The sequence below is a fragment of the Aphelocoma coerulescens genome, chromosome 1A (genome assembly GCF_041296385.1).
Source record: "Aphelocoma coerulescens isolate FSJ_1873_10779 chromosome 1A, UR_Acoe_1.0, whole genome shotgun sequence".
NCBI lineage: Eukaryota > Metazoa > Chordata > Aves > Passeriformes > Corvidae > Aphelocoma > Aphelocoma coerulescens.
This window is the reverse complement of record NC_091014.1, coordinates 69,740,790-69,763,732: the sequence shown is the minus strand read 5'-3', so window position 1 is coordinate 69,763,732 and position 22,943 is coordinate 69,740,790. Positions and strand designations below refer to the sequence as shown.

General features: G+C 42.9%; 1 protein-coding gene and 1 long non-coding RNA gene across 3 annotated transcripts in view; one reads left to right on the top strand and one right to left on the bottom strand.

Annotated features, from left to right (window-relative positions):
- LRP6 (LDL receptor related protein 6) overlaps positions 1 to 19,029 on the bottom strand; it is a 117,810-nt gene extending 98,781 nt beyond the window's left edge. For both annotated transcript variants that reach the window (XM_069003430.1, XM_069003431.1), the window contains exons 1-2: positions 18,626 to 19,029; positions 3,756 to 4,149 (exon numbers count right to left, since the gene is read on the bottom strand). In XM_069003430.1, coding sequence (XP_068859531.1) covers positions 3,756 to 4,149; positions 18,626 to 18,680 — 449 coding nt within the window. In that variant the 5' untranslated portion in view covers positions 18,681 to 19,029. The remainder of the gene's footprint in view (positions 1 to 3,755; positions 4,150 to 18,625) is intronic.
- Positions 18,486 to 19,928, top strand: LOC138104317 (uncharacterized). Its single transcript, XR_011148011.1, has 2 exons — positions 18,486 to 18,651; positions 19,392 to 19,928. It is a non-coding gene; the product is annotated as an uncharacterized lncRNA (long non-coding RNA).
- The last annotated feature ends 3,015 nt before the right edge of the window (positions 19,929 to 22,943 follow it).

Here is a 22,943-nt window from a genome sequence, read left to right as displayed (position 1 = left end):
TGTGGAAGTGAGAAAAGCCAGTTCGTTCTGATAGTGCTCCTTATGAAGAAAGCTGATCAAGTTGTCTACAGGGTAATTTTTGGGGAATTGTAACTATGATAATGAAGTCTTTACCATGAGGACAAAAGGGCTGTACAAATTAAAAAACAAAAATAAACAAACCTACCAACCCCCCGAACAACAAAAAACCCCCAACACCACTAGAAAACAGCAATACAAATATAAAATACTGCACTTTAAAGCAGCACTTGCTCAAGAATCTGTATATGCCTTTTTTTTTCACCTTGAGTGCTGAAGCAGAAAGATCTCTTTTCCACCTGTTCAACTTTCATGTGAGCTGTTCTTAAATACAGTGCTCTCCTGCACTTGGTGATCTAACACGTGGTCTTCTCCAGGCAAAAAGTCACCCTTAAACTGCCAGTGTTATCCCCAGCTGCAGATCTTACTAAGAAGGGCTTCATGTTTAACACCAGTCAGGAATAAACAGTTCCAGAAAGGACGGATAGGACCAAGAAGCCTTCCTGAAACCTGCCAGCTCACTTCAAAAGAAGGCTGAACAAACACCCCATTCCCCTCACCTTCATCTGGGGCCCTTCTCTCTCCTGCTGCACACACAGTATTTTATTGAGTATCAAGACAATTGAAACAAGTAAGTCATAATGTATGAACATGAGCAGTGAGAAGCTCAAACCCCAGCATGTACAGAGATGGCCAGTAAGAAGAATATAGATGTTTCAAGATTTTAATGCCTTCCTAAAGTAAAAAAAAAAAAAAAAAAAAAAAAAAAAAAAAAAAAAAAAAAAAAAAAAAAGTCAGACTTGGCTGCTGTGCCTCAGTTACCAAATATTTTCCATTAGTAAATCTATTGCATTTCTTATTACTGGTAACAGACATGGGAACCAAGTCTAATTTCTACTCCAGTATCTCAGTTACACATAGAACCTCACACACAAATCGCCTGATGGTTTTGGCAGTGAAATAAAGGTTACTCAAAGCACTTATTCTTTAACGTCTCAAATGTTTCTGTAACTGCTCTGAAAGAGCCCAATCACATTCCTCCAAGGCACCACAGCAGCACTGAGCAGTGACCTTCACAACCCTGGAGTATCCCACAGCAGCAGAACAGGTTGTGAGAAAGACCAGAGCACTGGTGAAACATTTCATTTTTACTAAATTTCAGTAGGTGGGACACTTCCAAGAAAATGCATTATTCATCACTGTGTATCTCTGCTAGTTTATACTGTTAGCATTTCATTTCCAAGCAGGCATTCTCATGTTTTCAGCAAGACAGATACATTTAATAAATATACATGCAACCCCAGAAAAGACTAGTAGTTTGGGACTTAAATCAGCTTTTTCATGAAATACTTGATGCATGCTACTTTAGATCAACTATTTTTCACAATTTAACTCTGATGAAAAACTGAACTTATTGTTAAAGACAACCTTAGTGTAAGTTTTGCTGCTAAATCATTTCTTTCCATGAATTGCAAGTTTATAAAATTGTATGTGAGACAAACATCGTCTGAGCATAATAGGAGGTGGATTAGACTGCAGGAAAATAACGGGGTTTGCTTTCCCAGGTTTCAGATTTTATTAACTACTCTTAGAATTTTTTATGGCTTACTCCTACAACTATTTGCCAGGCAACATCTTGAAACCAAAAGACAATTACAGGGCTAAAAAAATGTAAATACTAGTGAAAGCAGCATACATACAGTAACAGTTTGGAGAATTATTTATCTTTTTAAATTTACATCTCTGTGTTCATGTCACTCTTCCACCTATTATTTCAAGCTTTGAAGGCTGTTCTGAAATGTAACCAGATTTATTAAAAGCCAAAAGGTTTTCTGTTATAAAACTGCATATGAGAACTGCAATTTTTGCAACTACAATATGGTAAACCAGAAAATGGATATACTGCTGTATTCCTTTCCTAAAACCTACCCTTCATATAACAACTTAGAAAGTGACCTATTCAAAAATTCAGAAGGAAGAAAATATTCTGTCCTTAAATTACAGTTGTTGGAGAGCTTTTTTTGTTTTGGTTAGAGGGGTTTTATTTGGATTGGGGAAGGGGGCTTGGTGTTTGCTTTTTTTTGCTTGAGATGTTTTAAATTTCAGCATATTGAAGTATGTTTACTCCTACTGCTTTAACAAATCATCAGTATGGAAAAACGAACAGGTTTGCTTTACTTTTGATCTATTTCATTTTTCTTCTTGTATTTTCCTCTTAGTGTAAAGTATTAGGAAAGAGTAAAGAGTATGCAAACATCGACTTGGGGTTGCCGAGCGTATTACTGTGCACATTCAGAAAAAACAAATACTGTTCTAAAAAAAGACCAACTGGCTTCACAACAGAGCTTTACTCCTCACCAACAAGAACCCCAGTCTCTCTGGTTACAAGCCAAATCAAAGCCACTGTGGTTTTCCTTCCTTTTTCTCTCACTTTTGGGATGGTGGGTAGAAAAGACATGAACATTACACTTTCCTTATACTCTTAAATAGTTCTAGAATATAATGAAATAGAACTAACACTGTCATTGGCTCCAGTTTACAAGTTGCAAATACACAGGAAAAGCACACATCCATCCTTTTGTTATTTCTAAAGCTTGAAATAGATGTACTGGAAAATAAACATATTTCCTGTTTATAAATTGTCAAAGGACTACTGAAATTGTAGAAGAAAATATTCAAGATATGGTATTTCTATGAAGTTCAGGAAAGAAGCCACGTTTTGCAGAGATTTTCCTCTTTTGGAGGAAAAAAGCCAAACAAAAAAACTGTAATGCAAAGAAGTGGCAAGCAGCAAAACACAGCCCTCATCTTTTCAAAGAAACAAGCCACTGATTTCTCGCTCTCGAAAAAGAGTTGGCTGAAAAACATACGGGAAGTGGCAGTACAATAGATGAACTTTCTTGCTTGTTCAAGGAAAAGATAGTAAAAATAAATTCTATACTACAGATATAAAATATTTTCAAAAGGTTACACAGCATCAAGGACATTCCATTAGTATTCCACTTTGGCTCTCCCAAATACTTTGTCACAGACGACTGCCCGTGGGGTAACCTCATGACAGCCATTTACGTAACATCGCCAAAACTCCACCGAATTTTCCACTGTTGGCAAACACTGCTTTGTCCAAGAACAGAGCAAAAAGAGCTACATCCAGGGACTCAAATGAGAGCTGAGAAAATGACATCAGTTCTAGAAGGAGCTCAGACAAAAACGCAGGACTTTTTAAAACAGGAGTTCCCCCAAGGGTGGGGAAAGGAGCCTCTTGTAAATTTTCTGATTAAACTTCAAAATACATCTCAAATTGTTATTAATACAGTATGTTGACTTCTCCCATTTCTTCAGATTCTTCAAAAAAGCATGAATATCAACAATGAATAAAGCTCCAAAAAATTTCATTTCTTGACATTTGAGAGAGGCACACGTCTGTCCACAGGCAGCTGACAGCCTTTTGAGCAAAGCAGATTGTATTAGGTTTTAGGTTAGAACTTCTGCTTCTGCTAATCTTCTGCACTGTAGCCAAACTAAGTTTCTAGAACTGTTTTTTAAAGTCTGATGATTCCTGATTGTTCACAAACCAACATGAATGGATTGCAGAAGTTTGCAGATCATACCAGTAGAAAGAGAAACAAATGATGCAAAATGGCTTAGGATAACTTCGATGACAGCACTTGAAATCATTCAACAATTGAGAAATAGCACAAGCTTTGGTATTTGCAACTATTTTTAAAAAGACTTACCCTCTTGCAGGATCCAAGGCGATTGCTCTGGGTTGATCCAATTCTTGCCAAAACAAAACTTTCCTCAGTGACCCATCTAAGTTAGAAACCTCAATCCGATTTGTTTCCGAATCTGTCCAGTACAACTTCTCCCCCAGCCAGTCACAGGCCAGCCCGTCGGGCGACAGCAGTCCAGAAACGACCACGTTTTGTACACTCCCGGATTTATTGAACTCTGTCCGTTTGATGGCCTCCTCGCTGACATCACTCCAGTAAATCAAACCCTTGAGGAACACGAAGTCCACGGCGGCCGCGTCCTCCAGGCCCCCCACGATCACCGTGGCGTTCTCCTTGCCATGGGCAGCGTCCACCAGCCGCAGATCCCGGCGGTTCGCGTACAGCAGCAGCGGGGCAGCTGCACATGGGACAGAAACGGGGGGGACACACAGACAGATGTGTTAACATCACTCATATCAAGTATAACTTGTACTGATGGTGCATCAGGCCATCAGTAGCTACTGATTTAAGAGTATCTTTTGAAAAAAAAGAAATACTGGGGAGACATTCTGAAGTTTGGCTAAAAAGCACTGACTCAAAGCTTTTCAACTTGGTTACAAGCCTTCGTAATGGGCAGCTCGCTATTCTGGGTTGTGTATTATTAAAATAACATTAAAGAAGAAGGGAGAGAACAAAGAAAATGGAGGTTTGAAGTGCTCAAATGACACTGCTCTGTAGAGAAGGATCAGAAAGACAAGGGTAAAACAGTTTTCTAAGTAGTCAGTGCTGGCTCACCTGAGTAAGGATTATTTTTCTTTACAGAATTTAGTAATATACACCCATCTTCTATAAAAGCATAATTCACGTCAAGCTGTCAAAGCCACCTGCATGTCAATACTCCCTGAAATTATAGATCTCAGACATTTTACATATAGTACATAAAAATACTAAATTCATTGCACAGCATGAGGCAAATGTTGGTTTAGAGTGCTGAAGGTAGGGAGGAGGTAGGGAGAAACATAAACCTACAGGAATGGACAACACAGTTCTTTCAAACTCAGCTCTACCATTCCTGCTTAGCTCTCTAACACAAAGCTTTTATTTTATATGCTTTATTTGCTTACTCTGTCAGTTTGCACAGTCTGTATATTTTTCATAACAACATGTAAGATGACTAATGTAAAGTAGTAACCATGAAAAAAAAAACCAGCTTCTTAAATGCAGTATGCCTGCTTAATTGTCCTTAACCACAAGCTGTATATAGCATTATGAAAATTCCAGCCTTATTCCTACTTCAACAAAAGGTTCAGAAAAATACTACATTTGTATAAGGCAGGCAATGACATCTTTTTAAATCCACTACCAGAAAACATTTCTACCTTTCCCTGCATTTTACTCAGAAACTGTAGCACCAGTGCTGTAGATGGGCATTTAGATCCATAAATGCTTCTCTATCTGTCACCACACAAATTTCACAGGGGTCTTGCAGATTTCTTCCTTAGCATAGGTGGGCACTTCAAATTTGCAGCAGGATGGATATCCTAACCAAAAGGTCAAAATTTACATAGCCAAAGATGTGCATGGCTCAGTAATGTCAAGGGCCACACCACCATAAAAGGTACAGTTCCCTGTATGCCAAACTCACATTGAAACTAGAAATACTAACAGACTTCAGTAAATTCAAAAGCTGGTTTCCAAGATCAGACTACTCCCCTCACTATCTTATTGCAAAACAATTTCTCAAAAACACTGTCACATGTGAATTGGGAGAAGCTCAAAGAACTAAAAAAGTTCCTTCATCTACCTGCAATTAAATGAGTTCTGCCATGGATGTTTTGGGGTGGGGGGAGTTTTGTTGGTTTTTAAGAAAACTAAATTGCTTAGACTGTCATCCTGAATTTAGAAACACTGAATATAACTTGATTTATGATAAACTTTAGATAGAACAAGGGAGGGGTGAAACTTTGTTTTAATAATACCAAATTTGTATTTGTATTATTCCCTTCTTCAGAAAGCAACTTTTTATTGTGGAAAAAACCATTCAAGTTTAGAGATTATCTTCCCATGGAGAAGGGGTAGACTTTTTAAAATTAGATGGAGAATCTTTATATAAAGAATTTATTATTACCTATCTCCTTCCCTTCCCTGCATAATTTCCCACCCCCTAAGATTTAAAATTAATTACAGTACATTTTCTTGAAGGGCAGATTGCTTATGATGACGACATTTCAGGAAAAAAAAAGTATTCAGTAAACTGCAAGGTGTACAAAATTGTAATATAATACAACCCTCTACTTTTTAAAGCCTGCCTACAACTGTAACCTGAAAAATCTAGCAAGCTCAGTGTCATCTAATGCACACATGAGAATGAGAGGAAGGGAAAAAAAAAAAGGACTACAGGAATGAATAGAAATACCAGGTCTGGGCATAGAAAGCCAACAGACCTGCACACCAGAGTGTGCAGCCAACCGGCACAGCCTTCTCTAGTAAGACAGCATGCCCAGCATTTGGAAAAAAGTAAATCCACACACCAGTGAGCACAAGCTCCGTTATTATGTGCAACACAGAGCACCCATGCACACAGCATGCACTGAACTGGAACACCAGGTGATCAGCCAGGCCTGAAGGCACTGCTGAGCCTAACACAGCCACGCTGCAGAGGTTACTTGCTCCCTGCTCAACTCAGAGCTCAGACTGGCTGGGCAAGGACTGCAGACAAACACCTTTCCATCAACGAGACAGCTTAGCTGAATGACAACTCAGGAGAAACACAGCTACACTTAGGATGTGTAGCTTCATGCAGATTGATTCAAAGCCACAACTTGTAACACATTCCAAAGGGCTGGCAGATGAGGACGTTAAGCTTTCCAATTTGTTGCAACATTCAGGAATGAAGCCTGCATCACCAAAATAATAAAAACCAGGTTTGTTCCCCCACTGCCTCCAGCCCTTCCCAGAAAACACGAAGGCTTCAATGTGCTATAGAACCCAGTAACTGAAGTTGGCAGCATTAGTACCTAGTATCATCTCTGCATTTACTTCACTAAGGCAGCAGTGCCAAGAGCAAAATTGTGCCAGAAGATCTCACCCTGTCCCAAATTCAAAAGCACAAGACACTGAAAAGATGGCTTTCTTGAATAATGAAGTTATGAACTATACTAATAACCTGGGAAGAAGTCCAAGAGCACCTCCTTTCAAAGCTGGGCAACTATTTGGCAATTTAAGTTACAATGGGGCAAAAAGACACAATTCAGATTTTTTTTTTTTTTTTTTAGAACCTGAACTCTACATGTTTTTATTTCTCTTTCTATAGAGATCATAATAAAATACATTGTAACTGCAACAAACTACAGTACATCAAAGAGAAGCACATATTTTTGAACACCTATCCTGGAAATCAAAAACAGAAACAGTAGTGAATATTTCCATGTCCTCTATCACCTGAGAGGTCTACATGCAGGTCATTCTTCTAATAAAAGTACCCAATACAGAGTAAAAAACTATGCTTAGCTATAAAATAAGGGATTTTTTTTGTACCCACCAGCAGGAACAAGTGTTTCCTTAAAGAACACAAAAGTTACAAAAGCTCAAGTTTAACACATTTCAACAGCAGCAAAAATAAATAATTTACATCATAAGAAACTCCTGCCAGTAGTGGTCACTCAGCATATAACTTTCTTAACTCCAATGTTCCTAAGTTTACCACATGCAGTATTAAAGTCCAGACATTGTCTTTTTTGTCTTACTTTTACAACTGGAATTCTACCAGCATCCTTCCTCCCACTGCCAAACTCCAGTTCTTACACCACGTATTTCTCTTGGCTGCAACTCCTGTCTCTCTTACTGAAAGCTGCTAATCACCAAGACACTCAAGTCTGGTTTCCCTTACACTTTTTTACTCAAGTCTTGCTTTGTACATCTGACTTGTGAGCATCTGTTACAGGCATAAAACTGCTGCTGTCCACAGGATGCAGAATGATGAACCAACATAAAACAAGCACTTTACCAGCTAAAAAGGTTTTTTAATTTTTTTGGTGTTTAAGTGGCAACTTTAGGCTGTCAGAATTTGTCATGCTTTTCTTTAACTAGTCCAGTGGCCTTTTCCACAAATTCCCACTTTCTCCTTTCTACCTTCAGTGATCCAGGACAGCTCTGGGTGCCATGAGGTGAGGTCAGCGTTACCTTCGACATGCTCATTCTCTTTCGCTGACATGGAATTTAGCCTGGCTAAAGCAATTAGCACAGTCTCATTCCCCCCAAAACCTTTTTTCTCATTCCCAAGCCCCAGTGATGCTGTTCTAACCCCTCCCTTAGGTTAAAGGCCCCTCTCCAAGCTGATTCAAATCACTACATCAGCAAAAGGTTTGACTGGGGCAGCAAGTTGAATCAACTCAAGAAGTGGTGCAGCAAACTCCAAAGCTGACATAAGGCAAGCAGCAGGGAGCTGCAAGGGGGAGCAGATCTCCCCCCTTCACTGGCAGCCTGCTGGATCTGCTCAAGATGCGACTGCAGCAATCTCCTCTCTCCTCAGCTTCACTTCCAGCTGTTGGTTCCCGACCCCTCTTTTGCCTTGGCTTGAGCCACATGCCACAGCGAGACAATGCAGGGAGCTAAACCAGCAGAAGGCTACCAAGCTCTCCCCACCACCTGCCAAAAAGTAATTTTTAGCCAGGCATCGTCCAGAATCAGTTCACACCAAAAATCAAACCAATATAAGTGCTAGCACACCAGGGAAAAGAGGGACTGCATCAGCTTTGACTAATTAATGAACCAGTTCCTCGTGAACCTCCAGTTAAGGAACAGGACTCAGAGCAGAGGTGGCCACTGACAAGTTGTGGCAATCTGCCACAGAATCGCAGTGTGGAAACCACTGAGCAACTGCTGACATTGTGGAAAGAAATATCCATGTAGAAGTCACTGGTAAGAAACCCCATGGATTGTCATACTGAAAGATGATGTCGTTGAGTTGGGATAGGAATACTCCCCATCTTTTAAAAGTCTTGCTGAAGAACTGAACATCTAAATTGAATTGGTACTGCCAAGCACACTGCTATGAGGACTGGAGAAAAGAGGAGACACAGTGATGAGATGTACCAATCAAATACATGCTGACCTGGATGAGGCACAGTAAGGATTCCAAATGCCTTGACAGAATGACACACACATTCAGCTCACAAGAGAACAAAAAGAAGAGAAACAGACGTAGATAACCAGCAAAGAACATTAATTGCAACCTCCTTAAAACCATTCAATACACAAAACTCCTTGTATGTAATACAATAATCATCCCCAAGATGTCCCCCAGAGAACCAACACAAGAATGCAGGGAAAAGTTTCTGGACTGGCACAAGGATTCTGGAGCAGTCAGTTATGAGGACTGGCCCTTCACTCCCTGGGTTTCAAATTTCTTCATCACTGCTCATGCTTAGAAGAAATTCTGTCTATTTATTTTCTGCAAATGTTTGAGTTTTGTTGCTCAGTTTGGAGAAGCAAGAATGAAAAGGTTGAGGTAGCATTGGGAATAAAGCCTGGGAGACTTGTATCAAGTAAGAAGAGAGACAACTTGAAAATTAACATAAATTTTTCCAAATAGCAGGGAGCCAGCCTCAAGAAACTTATACAGAGATGGTTTATATTTTCAAGCAAACAACAAAATCACCAGGAAATACGTAAGAGTTTCAAGCACAGGAAGCAACAGGCCAGGATTTTGCACCAAGTTCTCTGTCACAGCACTTTCCCAATTTTTTCCGTGCAATACACAATTCTATACATTTTTTAAAATACAAATAATGAACTGACTTACTAGTGCCCACCATACCTCTTTTACTGTGAACACTCTTCTCTCTGAACCTCCTTATTCTCACAAACATACTTGTAGGACACAGCAGGCAACCAGGAATTTAGTAAACAAGCATGAGGCAGCCCAAACTTGGCAGAAAGGACCTTCTCTCCTCTTTTCAGCTAACCTGAAGTATATTCCTCAGGCTGAAGCCATGCAAGGGCTGTTCAGATGGTAACTCAAAAGGTCACAGGAGCAGCAGGCCAGTGAAGGAGATGTGTAGTCATATCAGTGCAACAGCAAAGACACCAAGCTAGGCAACAACAGCATTTGGATTCTGCACTAAGCTTTACTGTTTTCAGGCTTTTGGCCAGATACTAGCTGTAGAGACCAAGACATCCTGCAGGACTAGCTGGTACAAAGGCAGTAAGTCATCCTTTAGCCTGCTAAATACAGGGGACAAAAATTACCTTACTAAAGAGATAGAAGGATGGAGACAGGAGAATGAGAGGAGGGAAAAAAAAAAAAAAAAAAAGGACTACAGGAATGGATAGAAATACCAGGTCTGGGCATAGAAAGCCAAAAGACCTGCCAGATTACAGCAAAAGCACACATGACTGAAGTACACCATGAAGTCCCAGCATATGACAGGCAAAAAAACTTTATAAATAGCAGCCATCACCTGCCAAATCATCCTGCTGGCAACAAAGCGTTATAGCAGGATTACCAGAGCGTGGCTCTTCTCAGGGCTAGGTAGCACACTCACACAGATCTTTTCTCCACCTTTCTGTAACATGGACTCCCCAGTTCTGAAGTTCTTTTGATTGTACTCTCATGGGGTTGGAATACAGCACTTTATCTCTGACATTTTTCTAACTTTATATTCTGAATCTACCTGGCTGACAACAGGATGAGCAGAGAGCCAATGCTCCCTGGTCAGGCCTCTGCTTGCAGCTGCATGGCCACAAAGCACTACCACCTTCCTCCATTACCTTTCTGCTTACAGAGCAGCAGCAAAATAAAGGTGACCTGGCACTTTCCAGGGCCAACTGCAGGCTCTGGAAAGCAGGAAGGTTCCTCAGGGATGTGTAATAAAGTACTTCTGTGATCCACATTAATGTCTGCAGAACTTCAACATTATACATCTCATTTTCTCAGGTGTCCTCATAATCCTCCTTCAACACTCTTCCAGCTTCTCAAACAGTTGTCAGAATAACACATAGTGCTGTAGATGAAGTCATACCAGTTCCACATACATTGGCAATACTTCCCCAGTTCTACCAGCAACACCCATGTTTAAATTGACACGATCTACTTAATGAAAAAGTTAGTTAGCAAGCACCTCTACTCCTGCAGAAAAGAAGTCTTGTTTGGCTCTAAATTAGAGTCCCACATCTGAATAGGGATGATATTTTGCAATCTAAACTAAGCACTGTGATGATAGGGAAGACAACCGGATCACACTGAAACAAAACACTGCCCTTCACACCTTCTGCCATCACCTTTTCCTACAGCACTTCTAACAATGAGAAAACAAACCAAAAGCCTCAGTTATATTCCTCAGGAAGCTGTTGAAAGCTGTGTCCCTCCACCGAGGGAGGGCACCGAGACACAACACTGGTGCTGTGACGGCAGGAGCCCATTTCCCAAAGCCTAGGAGCACTAAAGGGCGCAAGGTACACCTCGTACACCCTGGCAAACTGAGGTGGGAATGCCCAAAGGTTTGTTGCTGCTCTGGGGCAACTGCAGTTCATGATGTGTTCCAGCCTAGACAGCACACGTTTGAGGGTGCACATCCAGTCGAGAATGGCCTGGGAATGTTACTCTCAGTCAATCCTACCAGTTCACTCACCTCCTTCGCTGGAGAATAACCCAAGCACATGGGAACAGCCCCAGCCATGGGGTCTTATCCCAACTGCTTTTAGTTCCACATGGATCAAAAAAATCACATCCTCAACAGCAGCACGCTTCCAACAAACAAGGCCTTTCTCCACACTGACAAGAAATTCACAGGCACTGAACTACTCTCAGATGACTTTTCCAACAATTTATCCAAGGTTGCATGCCAGACCAAAAGATACTCAAAAATATTTCTTGAAGTGTGTCAGTTTGTTTCATCAGGTAAAATCCATATCAAACAAAACAGCTTATTTATTCTGTTTTGAGGCTGGGGGTTCTTGTTACTTTAGATTTTTTAAGCACTATCAGGAAGTTGCTGTAAAGCAGGAACATAGAATTTAGCACAAAAGACCCCAGTTCAAATGAACAGTCAGGGACTGTTTTTAATGGGTAAGGAAAGATGTGCACATACGTCAATAATTTTGAGAATTATTGGACATTTAATTTTTATTTCGTGAAAAAAAAATGTTGTAGCATACTTTTAACTCTCATACTTTTAATATCCCAGCACTATTAATGTTAAATGTTCAACAGGCTTACATTAGATGTAATGACACATGAGAAAAAAAAAAAAAACAACCCCAAAGCACCCCAGAAAACAACAGACACACACAGATATATGCAGAATCCCTCTGACAGGTGAATGATCTTGTCTTTTTCATACTGAATGGGACTCATTTCTGGAAATCCAAAATAAAACCAAATAAACCCACAAAAACAAAACCACCAAACTTGGAATTATCTTACTTATTCATTTTACCATTACCTACAGGGTAAAGGGTAACTGTTGAGCTTCAGTCAAGTTTCTGAGTTGTTATAAGAACATCACTGCACTTTCTAAATTGACATAATGAGAGTCACTACAAGGTCTACAAATTCCTACTCCTCTATTCTTAATATTCCTTTCAATTAATCTGTGTGTGGACAAGAGGATTCTTGGATTTCTGAAGTGTTAATATTTCAGTTAACACTAATACTATGAGTATAAGCAGGAGTTTTATTCCCTGCTTTGACAGAACCACTAAGGTAACAAAGCTTGAAATTCTATGACACCTTAAATTTCTGGTGCTTTCCACACACCCTTAACTTCCAGAATTCCAGCAAACATATCATCTACTTTCTAGAAGCCTGAACTCTCTGACAATGGACAGAGGAGAGAGAATCTTTGCTATTAAGGAGTTCTAGAGGCACAAACAGTTTAAAAACCCCAGAATGCTACATACAAACTATATTTTTCCTCTGGGAACAGACTGGGAAGACAGAGGAGGAATAAGGGGGAAAATATAAAGGTATCATAGAGAAGAAAACAAACAATTTTTGCTTAAGCAAAATTATATAGCTAGTTGATTAAAATTCTCCATCTCAAATATGATTACTTTTCAAATGTGACATCAAGAGCTCACACATGGCCCTCATAAACAGAATTAAAACTATAATCCCATTATTGCCACATTGATTATATCACAAGGGAGTAATTCTACTTAGGTAATGTGATCCTGAAACAAGATACTAAAAAAATCTGTATGAATGTTGCCATTTTCCATGTCTGTTTATATTAAAAACATTTCCTTATTGTTCTCTCCATATAAATACTGAAGCTCAAAAAGCATTCCATCTTTTAAACTGATATGCTTCTTTCTCCAAGTAGTTTATAACATTTTGCTAAGGAAACAAAGTATTACTAACTAAAACATTGCTTCTTTTAACCTAGACTTTGACTGGTTAATTTCTTAAAAGTATATTAAGAATAAGGTATTACAGACAAAGGTATTAACAGTATTCCCATCCCATTCATAGACTGGTATGTTTGACTCCATTTCAAAATTGGTGGGGAACTCTGCCAATTACATGGAAATCAAAAGGTCTGTAGCAAGATAATAATGAGACAAAAACCTCACCCTATTTTCATAACCATTTCACCAGAGAACATACCAAAAAGTAGAAACGACAACAAGATCATTTCTACTCGCAAATGCAAGCACTGTGTTCTAAGTTTGTCCATGTGGAGCAAATAGCAAGCCTTTCACATTGTGAATGTCCTGACATAAATATTTATAGACTACAACGATATCTAGAGAGTTTAATGAAGGCTCTCTATGTCAGCTTGTCTGGCGAATATATAAATTGGAAAAGGTTGCTTAATATTTAGGGAGTCAATACCCACCATTTGTGTACAACCCATTAAAGATCCAAGCCTTGGACAATTACCACAAAAGAATGACACAGCCTCTTTGTTTAGAGCACTGTGCATTCTGTAACTCTGCAAGTGGTACATACTCTGAAGCCACACCTGACGTGTAAGCTGAAAAACTAAAGGTTATTAGGAGAGATGTACATCCCTCACTGAACAGCAATTACAATTTAGAAGAGTCATCACTACCAAGTGCTCGGCACCTAAGTGGAAGTACTGGCTGCCTGCTCATCCCAAACCTCATGTGCACACACCAACAGTCACCCTTGGTGAGCCACAGCATTTAAAACCTGAGGGCTCAGTTTTAAGTGGGGAACACCAACTGTGAGCATGAACAGACCATCCCTGAAGTCCACAGGGAAGCTGCATCCCCCTCCACATCTCTCAAAGCAACTTACATCACTTACTGGTACAAGTCCATCTGAGGGAAATTCCTTATCAACCTAAATTCTACCCAAAGCTTTCAGGTGAGTCGGCTGAAACATGAGGGCTCCCAGCAGGAGAACTGGAGAAGGAGCTGAGCACGCTCCCAGACACAGCAGAGCCACCAGCCCAGCCAGAAGCAGGAGCATGCAACAAAGCTTCAGTTCCAACTGCATTTCTGGTGCCATGCAACAGCAACGTGGACCCCTCCCTACAGCACAAGGAACTGCACTCTTTTGAAGATGCCACCAGCAAAGCAACCTAAGTATTTAGCATTTCATAGGAAGTTAATGAGGTTAAATACGTTGGGGACAAAGAATATAGTATTTAAGTCTGCAGACTGACTGCCAGAGGAGATGAATGGTGACAGATCAGAAACTGAGACCTGTTTCTCTGTTTTCCTCCCCTAGCCCACTCCCTCAGAAGGAAGAAAAGATATCTTCACTCTAGTTGGTTTAAACTAAAAAGTAAATCCTATATTACATGCACTTCAGCAGATATTTTTGAAGCTGGCATTTTTGAAATGCGACATCATCATAAAGGTGGATTACAGATGTCCAAAGGAACTGGATTTCTTCAGCTCCCAAAGACAGATCTTAAAAGGTTCCGATATGCCCAATCCTGACCTATCTTCCTGCGGGGGGAGAAACAAAACAAAACCCTTCTACATATTCTACAGCTTGTAGCCAAATTCCTTACCTAGAACTCCTGGATTGCAGATTGAAGCAATTCACTAGGGAAAAAGGAAACATGAATACAGTTCATGCCCCTCTAACCAGTATTGCTGTGAAACAAGAACAAAGCTTTCCACCTGAGTATCTTCATACAACTCACACTGAAGGATACAGGAAGTCCTTTACCTGCATATACCTCTGACCAGAACTTCTCTGTATCTTCAGAACTTCCCTATATCTTCTTGTCAAAAATGCTATTTTACCTTACCTCCAAGATATAGCAAAAATTGCCATCAATCTTAAGTCCTAATTTTTCAGTTTTAAATAAAAGCTAAAGCAATCGATAACAAACTATATCACAGAGATGCAATTGAAAAAATTATTAAATTAACAGTGGAATTTGGAACACCTTAGATCGCACTAATTTTAGACTAATCTATGAAAAGATGAAAGAGGAAAATGCATTGGAAATCATGGCAGACAAGGGCACACTGATTTCTGAGGAATCATACAATGAAGACACATGACTAGAAAATGGTTGATTCAAGTTTGAGTGAAGAAATAGACCATGATTATTTAAAAAAAAAAAGTACTTCCAAGTCTTATTGTCACAGTATTGTACAGTCTCTAGGTGAAGAGATCCTTCAACTGATTGCAAAAACATAGCTCTAGCTGGAAATGCCACACTTCATCTACAACCTGAGTGCTTCAGGAGTGAAAACCTATTCCCTGTCCCCTTCTCTGACTTCTAGTAGAAAAATATGTGCACACACCACCAGTCAGTAAAGTTTAGCAAAGTTTCAAACACACCACAGCTTAGCAAAGTTTCAAACATTAAACTCTTCTAAACAACATGCAAATGGATCTATCTAAAAAAAAACCACAAAAAAGCAAGGATCTGTTTATGAAAACAGAAACAATGGATTAAAACCAATTAAAACAGTAACAGTATTAAAACAATAATAATGGATTAAAACGAACTCTCTTCTGAACTCTAGAGAAGCATAGTTTTAAAATATCCCTTACCAAAAAGGCATTTTCACTTCTTCACTATCTGACCCTAAACACAGAGGTCTGCAACATTCAGTAAGTTTGCACAAACATCCTTTTTAAGATTCCTATTCAAGCAAGAGTTTTATGCATTGTCTGCATGATCAGGATTTAAAGCCAAAACAAAACAGCAATTGCATGCTGACTGGAGAGCTATTTCAGGAAGAAAGCAAGCCATGAACACTGGTAGAAGAAGAACTCTTATCACTTTTTAAAAAGTTGAAGCCTCAGTCTCACAGTTATCTGCAGCACCCTGACAGATGTGACGACACTGCTTCTGCCTCTTTGCAGCTGTCAGTTATCTAACAATTATCTTTCTGATTGGTTTCACAGCTGTCCTGAAAAACACCTCAAAGCTGCCATGGAGCAGCTCTAACTCCACTCCTCTGGAAGTACCCTCAGGGAGCAGCTTCAAGAAGCACTGTTGGTCAGAGAGGGGAAAGTCCAATCCCCCAAATCAAACCATGGGCCAAGAGGAGAGAACAGAGACCAGTGACATCTTTCTTCCAGCAGTCATAACATTAAAAAAACCCCCAAGCCCAAATCACAGAACCTCCACAGCAAGCTGTCATGATGGGAACCTCCTGTCTCTTAGAAATTCAAACACTTGCCCTGAAAACATCAGTAGGATCTGGTTTATCGTAGTCCTGGGATGATTTTTGAGACAGGTGCCTTGCCCTGTGCATCCATTTCTAGCCAGTAACAGCCTCATACTTCTTCAAGTCCTTATGCATTTCCAGGGTACCGATTTTACTCCTTTACAGATTGGTAAGCAAGTCTACCACAGTTTCTTCAGACTAATAATTCAGTTGTCACAAACCTTTGTCCATTTTCCTTTTCTACGAGAACAGGGAGGCTGATTCAGGAAGCAGAGAGGATGCTGCAGTCCACAAACACACACTATTACATTTGCTGAGTTTCTGTCTCCAGCACTGTCAGCCTGGCATCCTCTACAGCACCAAATTCACAAACCAAATAGTGAACTTCCTAACTTCAACTCCACCTTCATGTATAAGCTTATTCATACTCATGCTGGCACTGCCTCTGCTTCATTAAGGAACTGCTGACACCTCTTCTGAACTCAACCCATTTTACTCGAACCTACTCTACTTGCATAGATGCTGTTTATTATCCCTAATGTATCCCTAAAATGTATGGATTAAACTTGATTTTTGTTTCTTCACGGTTCAGCTGTTCCTGCTATTTATCTCTATCTAAAGTAACAATTAGCCAGTAGGAAAATTACTATCGTGTCACAAACACAGGATTACAACTTCAGCTAGGCAATCAAACAGCAGGGCACCATGAACACAGAAGAAACAGAAACGCTGTTCAGATATAAATGTCCTTGGCAATAGGCAGAGGTGAGAGATCAGAAAAGAAATGTCAGTAATATGATTTATAAACTGAATGCTTCTTCAAAGTGTCCCATTAAGCATGAAGTATACAAAAATTTGCAAAAGCACATGCCACTATTTTGAGATTAATTTGAAGAAATTACTGTAACAATATTATGTGACATCACATACAACAGCTATTTCTGTTGCTGTCATTTGAACTAGACTGAACATCAAATTAAAGCCAAACACATGGTATATTAAGAATGGGTATGATTGTTACTTATTAAAATAAACTAATCAGGAAATAGTTTCTCCCTGTACTCCAGAGCCAATTTAACTTTTGAAAATTGGGGTTTAACTGCCACAACCTAAGTATGAAAAGTTACACATGCCATTTAAATAAGTATATTTGTATCTCTGCAAACAGGATACAATATGGCAAACAGATGCACAGGGTAAAAAAAAAGGCTATGGATGAGATGAAAATCTTTGTTTTCCAGATTACTGAGCAACTGGAGACTGAGCAGTTACTTCAACCTACACCACCTTTAGTCTAACTTTCATCGAAACACTCTAGTGGGGATGAATCCTCTAAATAAAAAAGTGGTTGATTAATTGCTAGCATTTAATCTCTTGCCCACCTAGTATGAAAAAAGTCAAAATCAAGTAAACAGCGAGATTATGTATACAAACAGGCGATTTCTTCCCAGAAAGACTAAACACCAAGAAACAGTTACTGTAGTTACGTTTACAGCATATTAAAAAAAAAAAAGCTGTTTTCTTTCAGATTGTGCCCTGCAAGACAAGAAATTTTGTTGCAGCCGGGAAACAGAATCAAAATTCTCAGCTACTTTAAGTGACATCCCCTTGTAAAGCACTCGACTGCTTATTTAAAGCTGTATGAACATCCGTGATGGTTCACCAGAGAAACACAAACTTCTCTCAAGTCCCAGCGCAGCACCAGCCCAGCTGAGAGCTGAGCATTCGCTGCGAGGAGAGGGTCGGTGCAGCCCCGGCTCCCGGGCACTCCCCGCTCCCAGAGCACGCGGGGCTCCGCGCTCCCCCCGCACCCCGCAGGATGGAACCTCGGGGGGAGAACGCGACCAGCCCGGCGATGGGCACAGCGGTACCAGCCTGACACCGGCGGGGCCGAGCTCTGCCCCACAGCCGCCGGCGCCCACGGACTGCTGGGGGTGCAGAGAGACATGGGGGGAGCGTGCGATGGTTTAGGGGGATCCTTTAAAAAAAAAAAAAAAAAAGAAAGAAAGAAACTTGAAAACAACAATGGGGCGGCTCGGGACGCGGCCGGTGGCCGCTGGCAGGGCGGGCTGCTCCCGGAGCGGTTCGGGAAGTTGCTCAGGAGCCGGGGAGGCGGCAGCGACCGGGAGCGAAGGAGGGAGCGCTGCCCCCGCGCCGGGCCCCGCGCCCCGCCGGCAGCCAGGCCTCGCCGCTCCCCTCCCGCACGCCCAAACATGGCCCCTCGCCACCAACCCGGCAACTTTCCCCCTGCCCCTCCCGCCGCCGTCCGCCCCGCTCACCTCGCATCAGGGAACAAAAACTGCAGGCGAGTAGGCTGCGCAGGACGGCCCCCATCTTCCCTCCCTCCTCGCTCTCACCGGCGGGGAGGCGGCGGCGGGGAGCAGCACCTCCGCTGCCAGTTCATGCTTCCAGGCGGGCGGGGGAGGCGGCGGGGAAGGGGGGGACGGGAGGCGGGGAAGGGAGGCCGCGGAGATCCCCCCTCGCCGGTCCCTAGCAGGCCACCGGCCCCGGCGTGCCGCCGCGGGAGCGGGCGCTGCCCTCCATGCCGGCTGCTGCTGCTGCTGCCGCCGCCTCACCGCGACCGCCGCGGTCCTTCCCCCATCCACCCCTCCGCCTCCGCCGGGCGCGTACAGGCGCAGGGATACAGTCCTCCTCCTCCTTCTCCTCCTCCTCCTCTTCCTTCTCCTCCTCCTCCCGCGCCGTGCCCGGCCGGCTCCCGGCGCAGCGCCCGCCCCCGGCACCGCTCCCGTCGGGGAGGGCCGGAGTGGAGGGGCGGGGGCGCGCAGCTCCCCTCTCCCGGGCGGGATCGCGCACAACCCCGGCAGCCCCGCAGCCGGGCAGAATCCTGACGGGGGACCGCGGCCCGGCGGTGCTCCCCGAGGGAGGGAGGGTGAGCGGGCTTACGGCACCCCCGGAGCACAGAGACGGGGCGAGGTGGGGGGCGGCCGCATTCCAGCGGGACTACTTTGCCTCCCCTCGCCCCCTCCGCCGCCTGCGATGCGGTTCGGACCTGGCCCGTGAGGACGGGACTACTTTCTGCCACAGAGCTGCGGCGGCGTCCGAGCGGCAGCACAAAGGCTCCGATCCCGATCCCGATCCCGATCCCGCTCCCGGAACGGGCTGTAACGCCAGAGCATCGCCCGGGCGGCAGGCAGGCCGTGTGGCAAAATGAAGTTACGGTCCGTCCCCCCAGAGTGCAGACTGAAGAGCCATAAATCCCGGCCTTTCCCGGAGCAGAGGGAGCAGGCGTCCCTTATCAGCAGGAATTGCTGCCCGGCTGATGTAATGATGCGTGATTTATTTCCCAGCGCTTTTGGGGGTGCTCTGCGTTATTGTCCCCCTTGCTAAACTAAATGTGGTGGGCTGGGTTTGTGCTGCTTAGAGCAGTGTTATCAATGATAGGAGTGGGCAGTGTGCTGTGTTTAAACATAACTTAGTCTTTTCCCCTCTTGCGTTCAAGTAAACATACCCTTTTCTGTCTGAAAAGGCTAAAAAAGTTAAGATTTTGTAATACACCCTCAATTGAAAAAAACTTCCCTCCTTACTGTCTTTGTTCGTTCCTAATAAACAATATAAAATGCAGCTTTCTCGCATTTCCTCTAGATTAGAAAATCTACTTCATGATTTCAACACGTCTAAATGTTTTCATTAAGTCTAAACGTCTACAGCACGTTCTCCCTCCCTCACAGAACGTGACAGCTGGTGAGTAGAATAATGATATGAAGCAGAACAGCTTAGAGCAACATTTGAGGTACTTACATTCAAAATCGGTATTGTTTTCAGGATTATTAGAAACTCAGAGAAACATTTAACTTTTACCTTCGTAGCTGTTCAACATATATTTTCATAGCTTTTCTTGTTATTACAGTAGGAGATAACATCTGGGCCAGATTAAAGGCCTGGGCATTGTAGGCTGATTCTAAAGGGCTCCTGGTGTCATGTGATATTATCAGACTCAGATTTTACTGCAGAAAAATTTTAAAAATAGAAGAAAATAGAGGGGTTTTTTTTTAATGAAGTATATTTCCAACCTTTAAGGTTGCAAAAAAAGATTTTGAAAATGTAAACAATTCAACTCAACAGCAATATCTGCCCAAGGCCAGGTCTACACTACAAAATTTTGTCCTTGACTGTCTGCTGGGTGAAATAACTTCCTCTGTTACTGTGCTGTCAAGTTGGGAGGATCGGCAAACTTGAGCAAGATCCACATGGATAATGGATGGGAAGACTTGCCATACAAAACGGTACCCTGGAGAAGAGAAAAGCTGCATCCAACCCTTGTTTGTCACCACTAGATTTTGCAGCAGCAGGCAAAAGGAGCACACTTTTATATTTATTTTCACTGTTTAATCGGAATCAAAAAGGAAAATGAGGTTGTGGTTGATTTGAGGTTTGGGGGGTTTTTTCCCTCATAGTGTTTCCTTATACTTTTTCCATACTTGTAGTGTTGCACGATCTGTCATTAACCTCTTGAGAAGTATGGCAGATCCGTAATGAATTCTTTGTATCTTAATCATACAGTGCACAACTAAGGAAAACCTCAAGCCTGCACCCCTGCATCACAAAAACATAATTCTCCACATGCTATTCCCTCTCACATCTTATCTGTTTCTGCTGGAAACACTCTGGTGTCTTGACTATCTCCCTTGGGAGCCTGATCCCCTGCCTGGTTGCTCTGCCTCTTAAAGACGTCTTCCCTGCTGCCCAAGCTGACTGGTTTTATTTTTAGCTTTTGAACACTTATATGCTGTCATCCCTCACACTGGTGCATTTTGCTCTTTTTCTGTAATTCAAACCCTTTCCTCCTTGGGTTTCCTCTGAGCTAGTTAATGATAATGGCTTCACCTTCCTCAGCCTAGCTCTTTTCCCCACAGCCTGCCTAGAATCCTCCTCTGTTTATTCCAGCCCAAGTATCATAAAATCATAGAATCACAGAATGGTTTGGATTGGAAGGGGCCTTAAAGAACATCTATTTCCAACCCTCTGGCATGGGTAGGAATACCTTTCACTAGACCAGGTTGCTCCCAAGTCCAACATGGCCTTAGAACACTTCCAGGGATGGGGCAGCCACAGCTCTGGGCAGCCTGTGCCAGGGCCTTACCACTCTCATAGAGAAGTTTTTTCCTGATATTTGGCCTAGATCTGCCCTGTTTCAGTTTGAAGCCATTCCCCCTTGTCCTATCACTACATGTTCTTGTAAATAGTCCCTTGCCATCTTTCTTGTAGGCTCCCTGCATGTACTGGAAGGCTCCCTGTCACTGTCATGGTTTAGGAATGGTGCTCCCCAATTTAGTGCTCCCACCGAGACTCTCCAAACCATGCACTATCACTCACTCCCCCATCGTCCCTCTCCCCTCTGCAGCAGGATGGAGAGGAGAATTGGAGGCACAAAAGGCAAAGATCATGGGCTGGGATAAGAACAATTCGCTGGAAACAGCGATGAGATAAGAAAACAAATAGTAAGAGCACAATAGTAATGACAGAGAGTACAAAAATGAAACATTATTGCTCACTGTGGGAACCCCGACAACAGACAATAAATTGTTCCCTCTGGTTCAGAACCCGTGCCTCCCCACTTCTCTATTCAACTCGGTTACTCAACTGGAAGGAACCCCTTCTCCTCAGAAGAGATTCCCTTCCCCTCACCCCTAGCACTGACAGAAGGTGCACAGAATAACCGCCATGTCCTTGCCATAACCTCTCCTGGCTACTACAAAAATTAACTCTCCTGAGTGGAAGCAGGACAGTCACCCTGAAGCCTTCTCTTTTCCAGGCTGAACAATCCCAATTCTTTCCTCACAGCAGAGGTGCTCCATCCCTTTAATCATCTTGTTAGCCTCCTCTCCTCTCCTCTCCTCTCCTCTCCTCTCCTCTCCTCTCCTCTCCTCTCCTCTCCTCTCCTCTCCTCTCCTCTCCTCTCCTCTCCTCTCCTCTCCTCTCCTCTCCTCTCCTCTCCTCTCCTCTCCTCTCCTCTCCTCTCCTCTCCTCTCCTCTCCTCTCCTCTCCTCTCCTCTCCTCTCCTCTCCTCTCCTCTCCTCTCCTCTCCTCTCCTCTCCTCTCCTCTCCTCTCCTCTCCTCTCCTCTCCCTCCCCCTCCCCCTCCCCCTCCCCTCTCCAACAGCTCTAGTCCTTCCTGTGCTGGCCCCCCCGGGGCTGGAAGCAGCTCTGCAGGTGGGCTCTCAGCAGAGCGGGGCAGAGGGGCAGAACCCCCCCTCCCCTGCTGTCCACGCTGGGGGCTCAGCCCAGCACAGGGGGGGTTCTGGGTCCCAGCACACACGGCCAGGGCATGTCCAGCTCTCACCACCAGCACCCCCAAGTCCTTCTCCCAGGGCTGCTCCATCTGCTCACCCCCAGCCTGGATTGATCCCAGGGGTTGTCCAGACCCAGGTGCAGCACCAGCACCTGGTCTTGTTGAACCTCATGGGCCACTTCTGGGGCTTGTCCAGGTCCCTCTGGATTGGCCTCTCCTTCAGGTGTGTCACTGCACCCTCAGCTTGGTGTCATCTGCAAAGCTGCTGAGGCTGCACTCGATCCCTTCCTCTGTGTTATTAATGGAGGTATTTAAAGAACACTGGTCCAATGTGGACTCCTGAGGGAC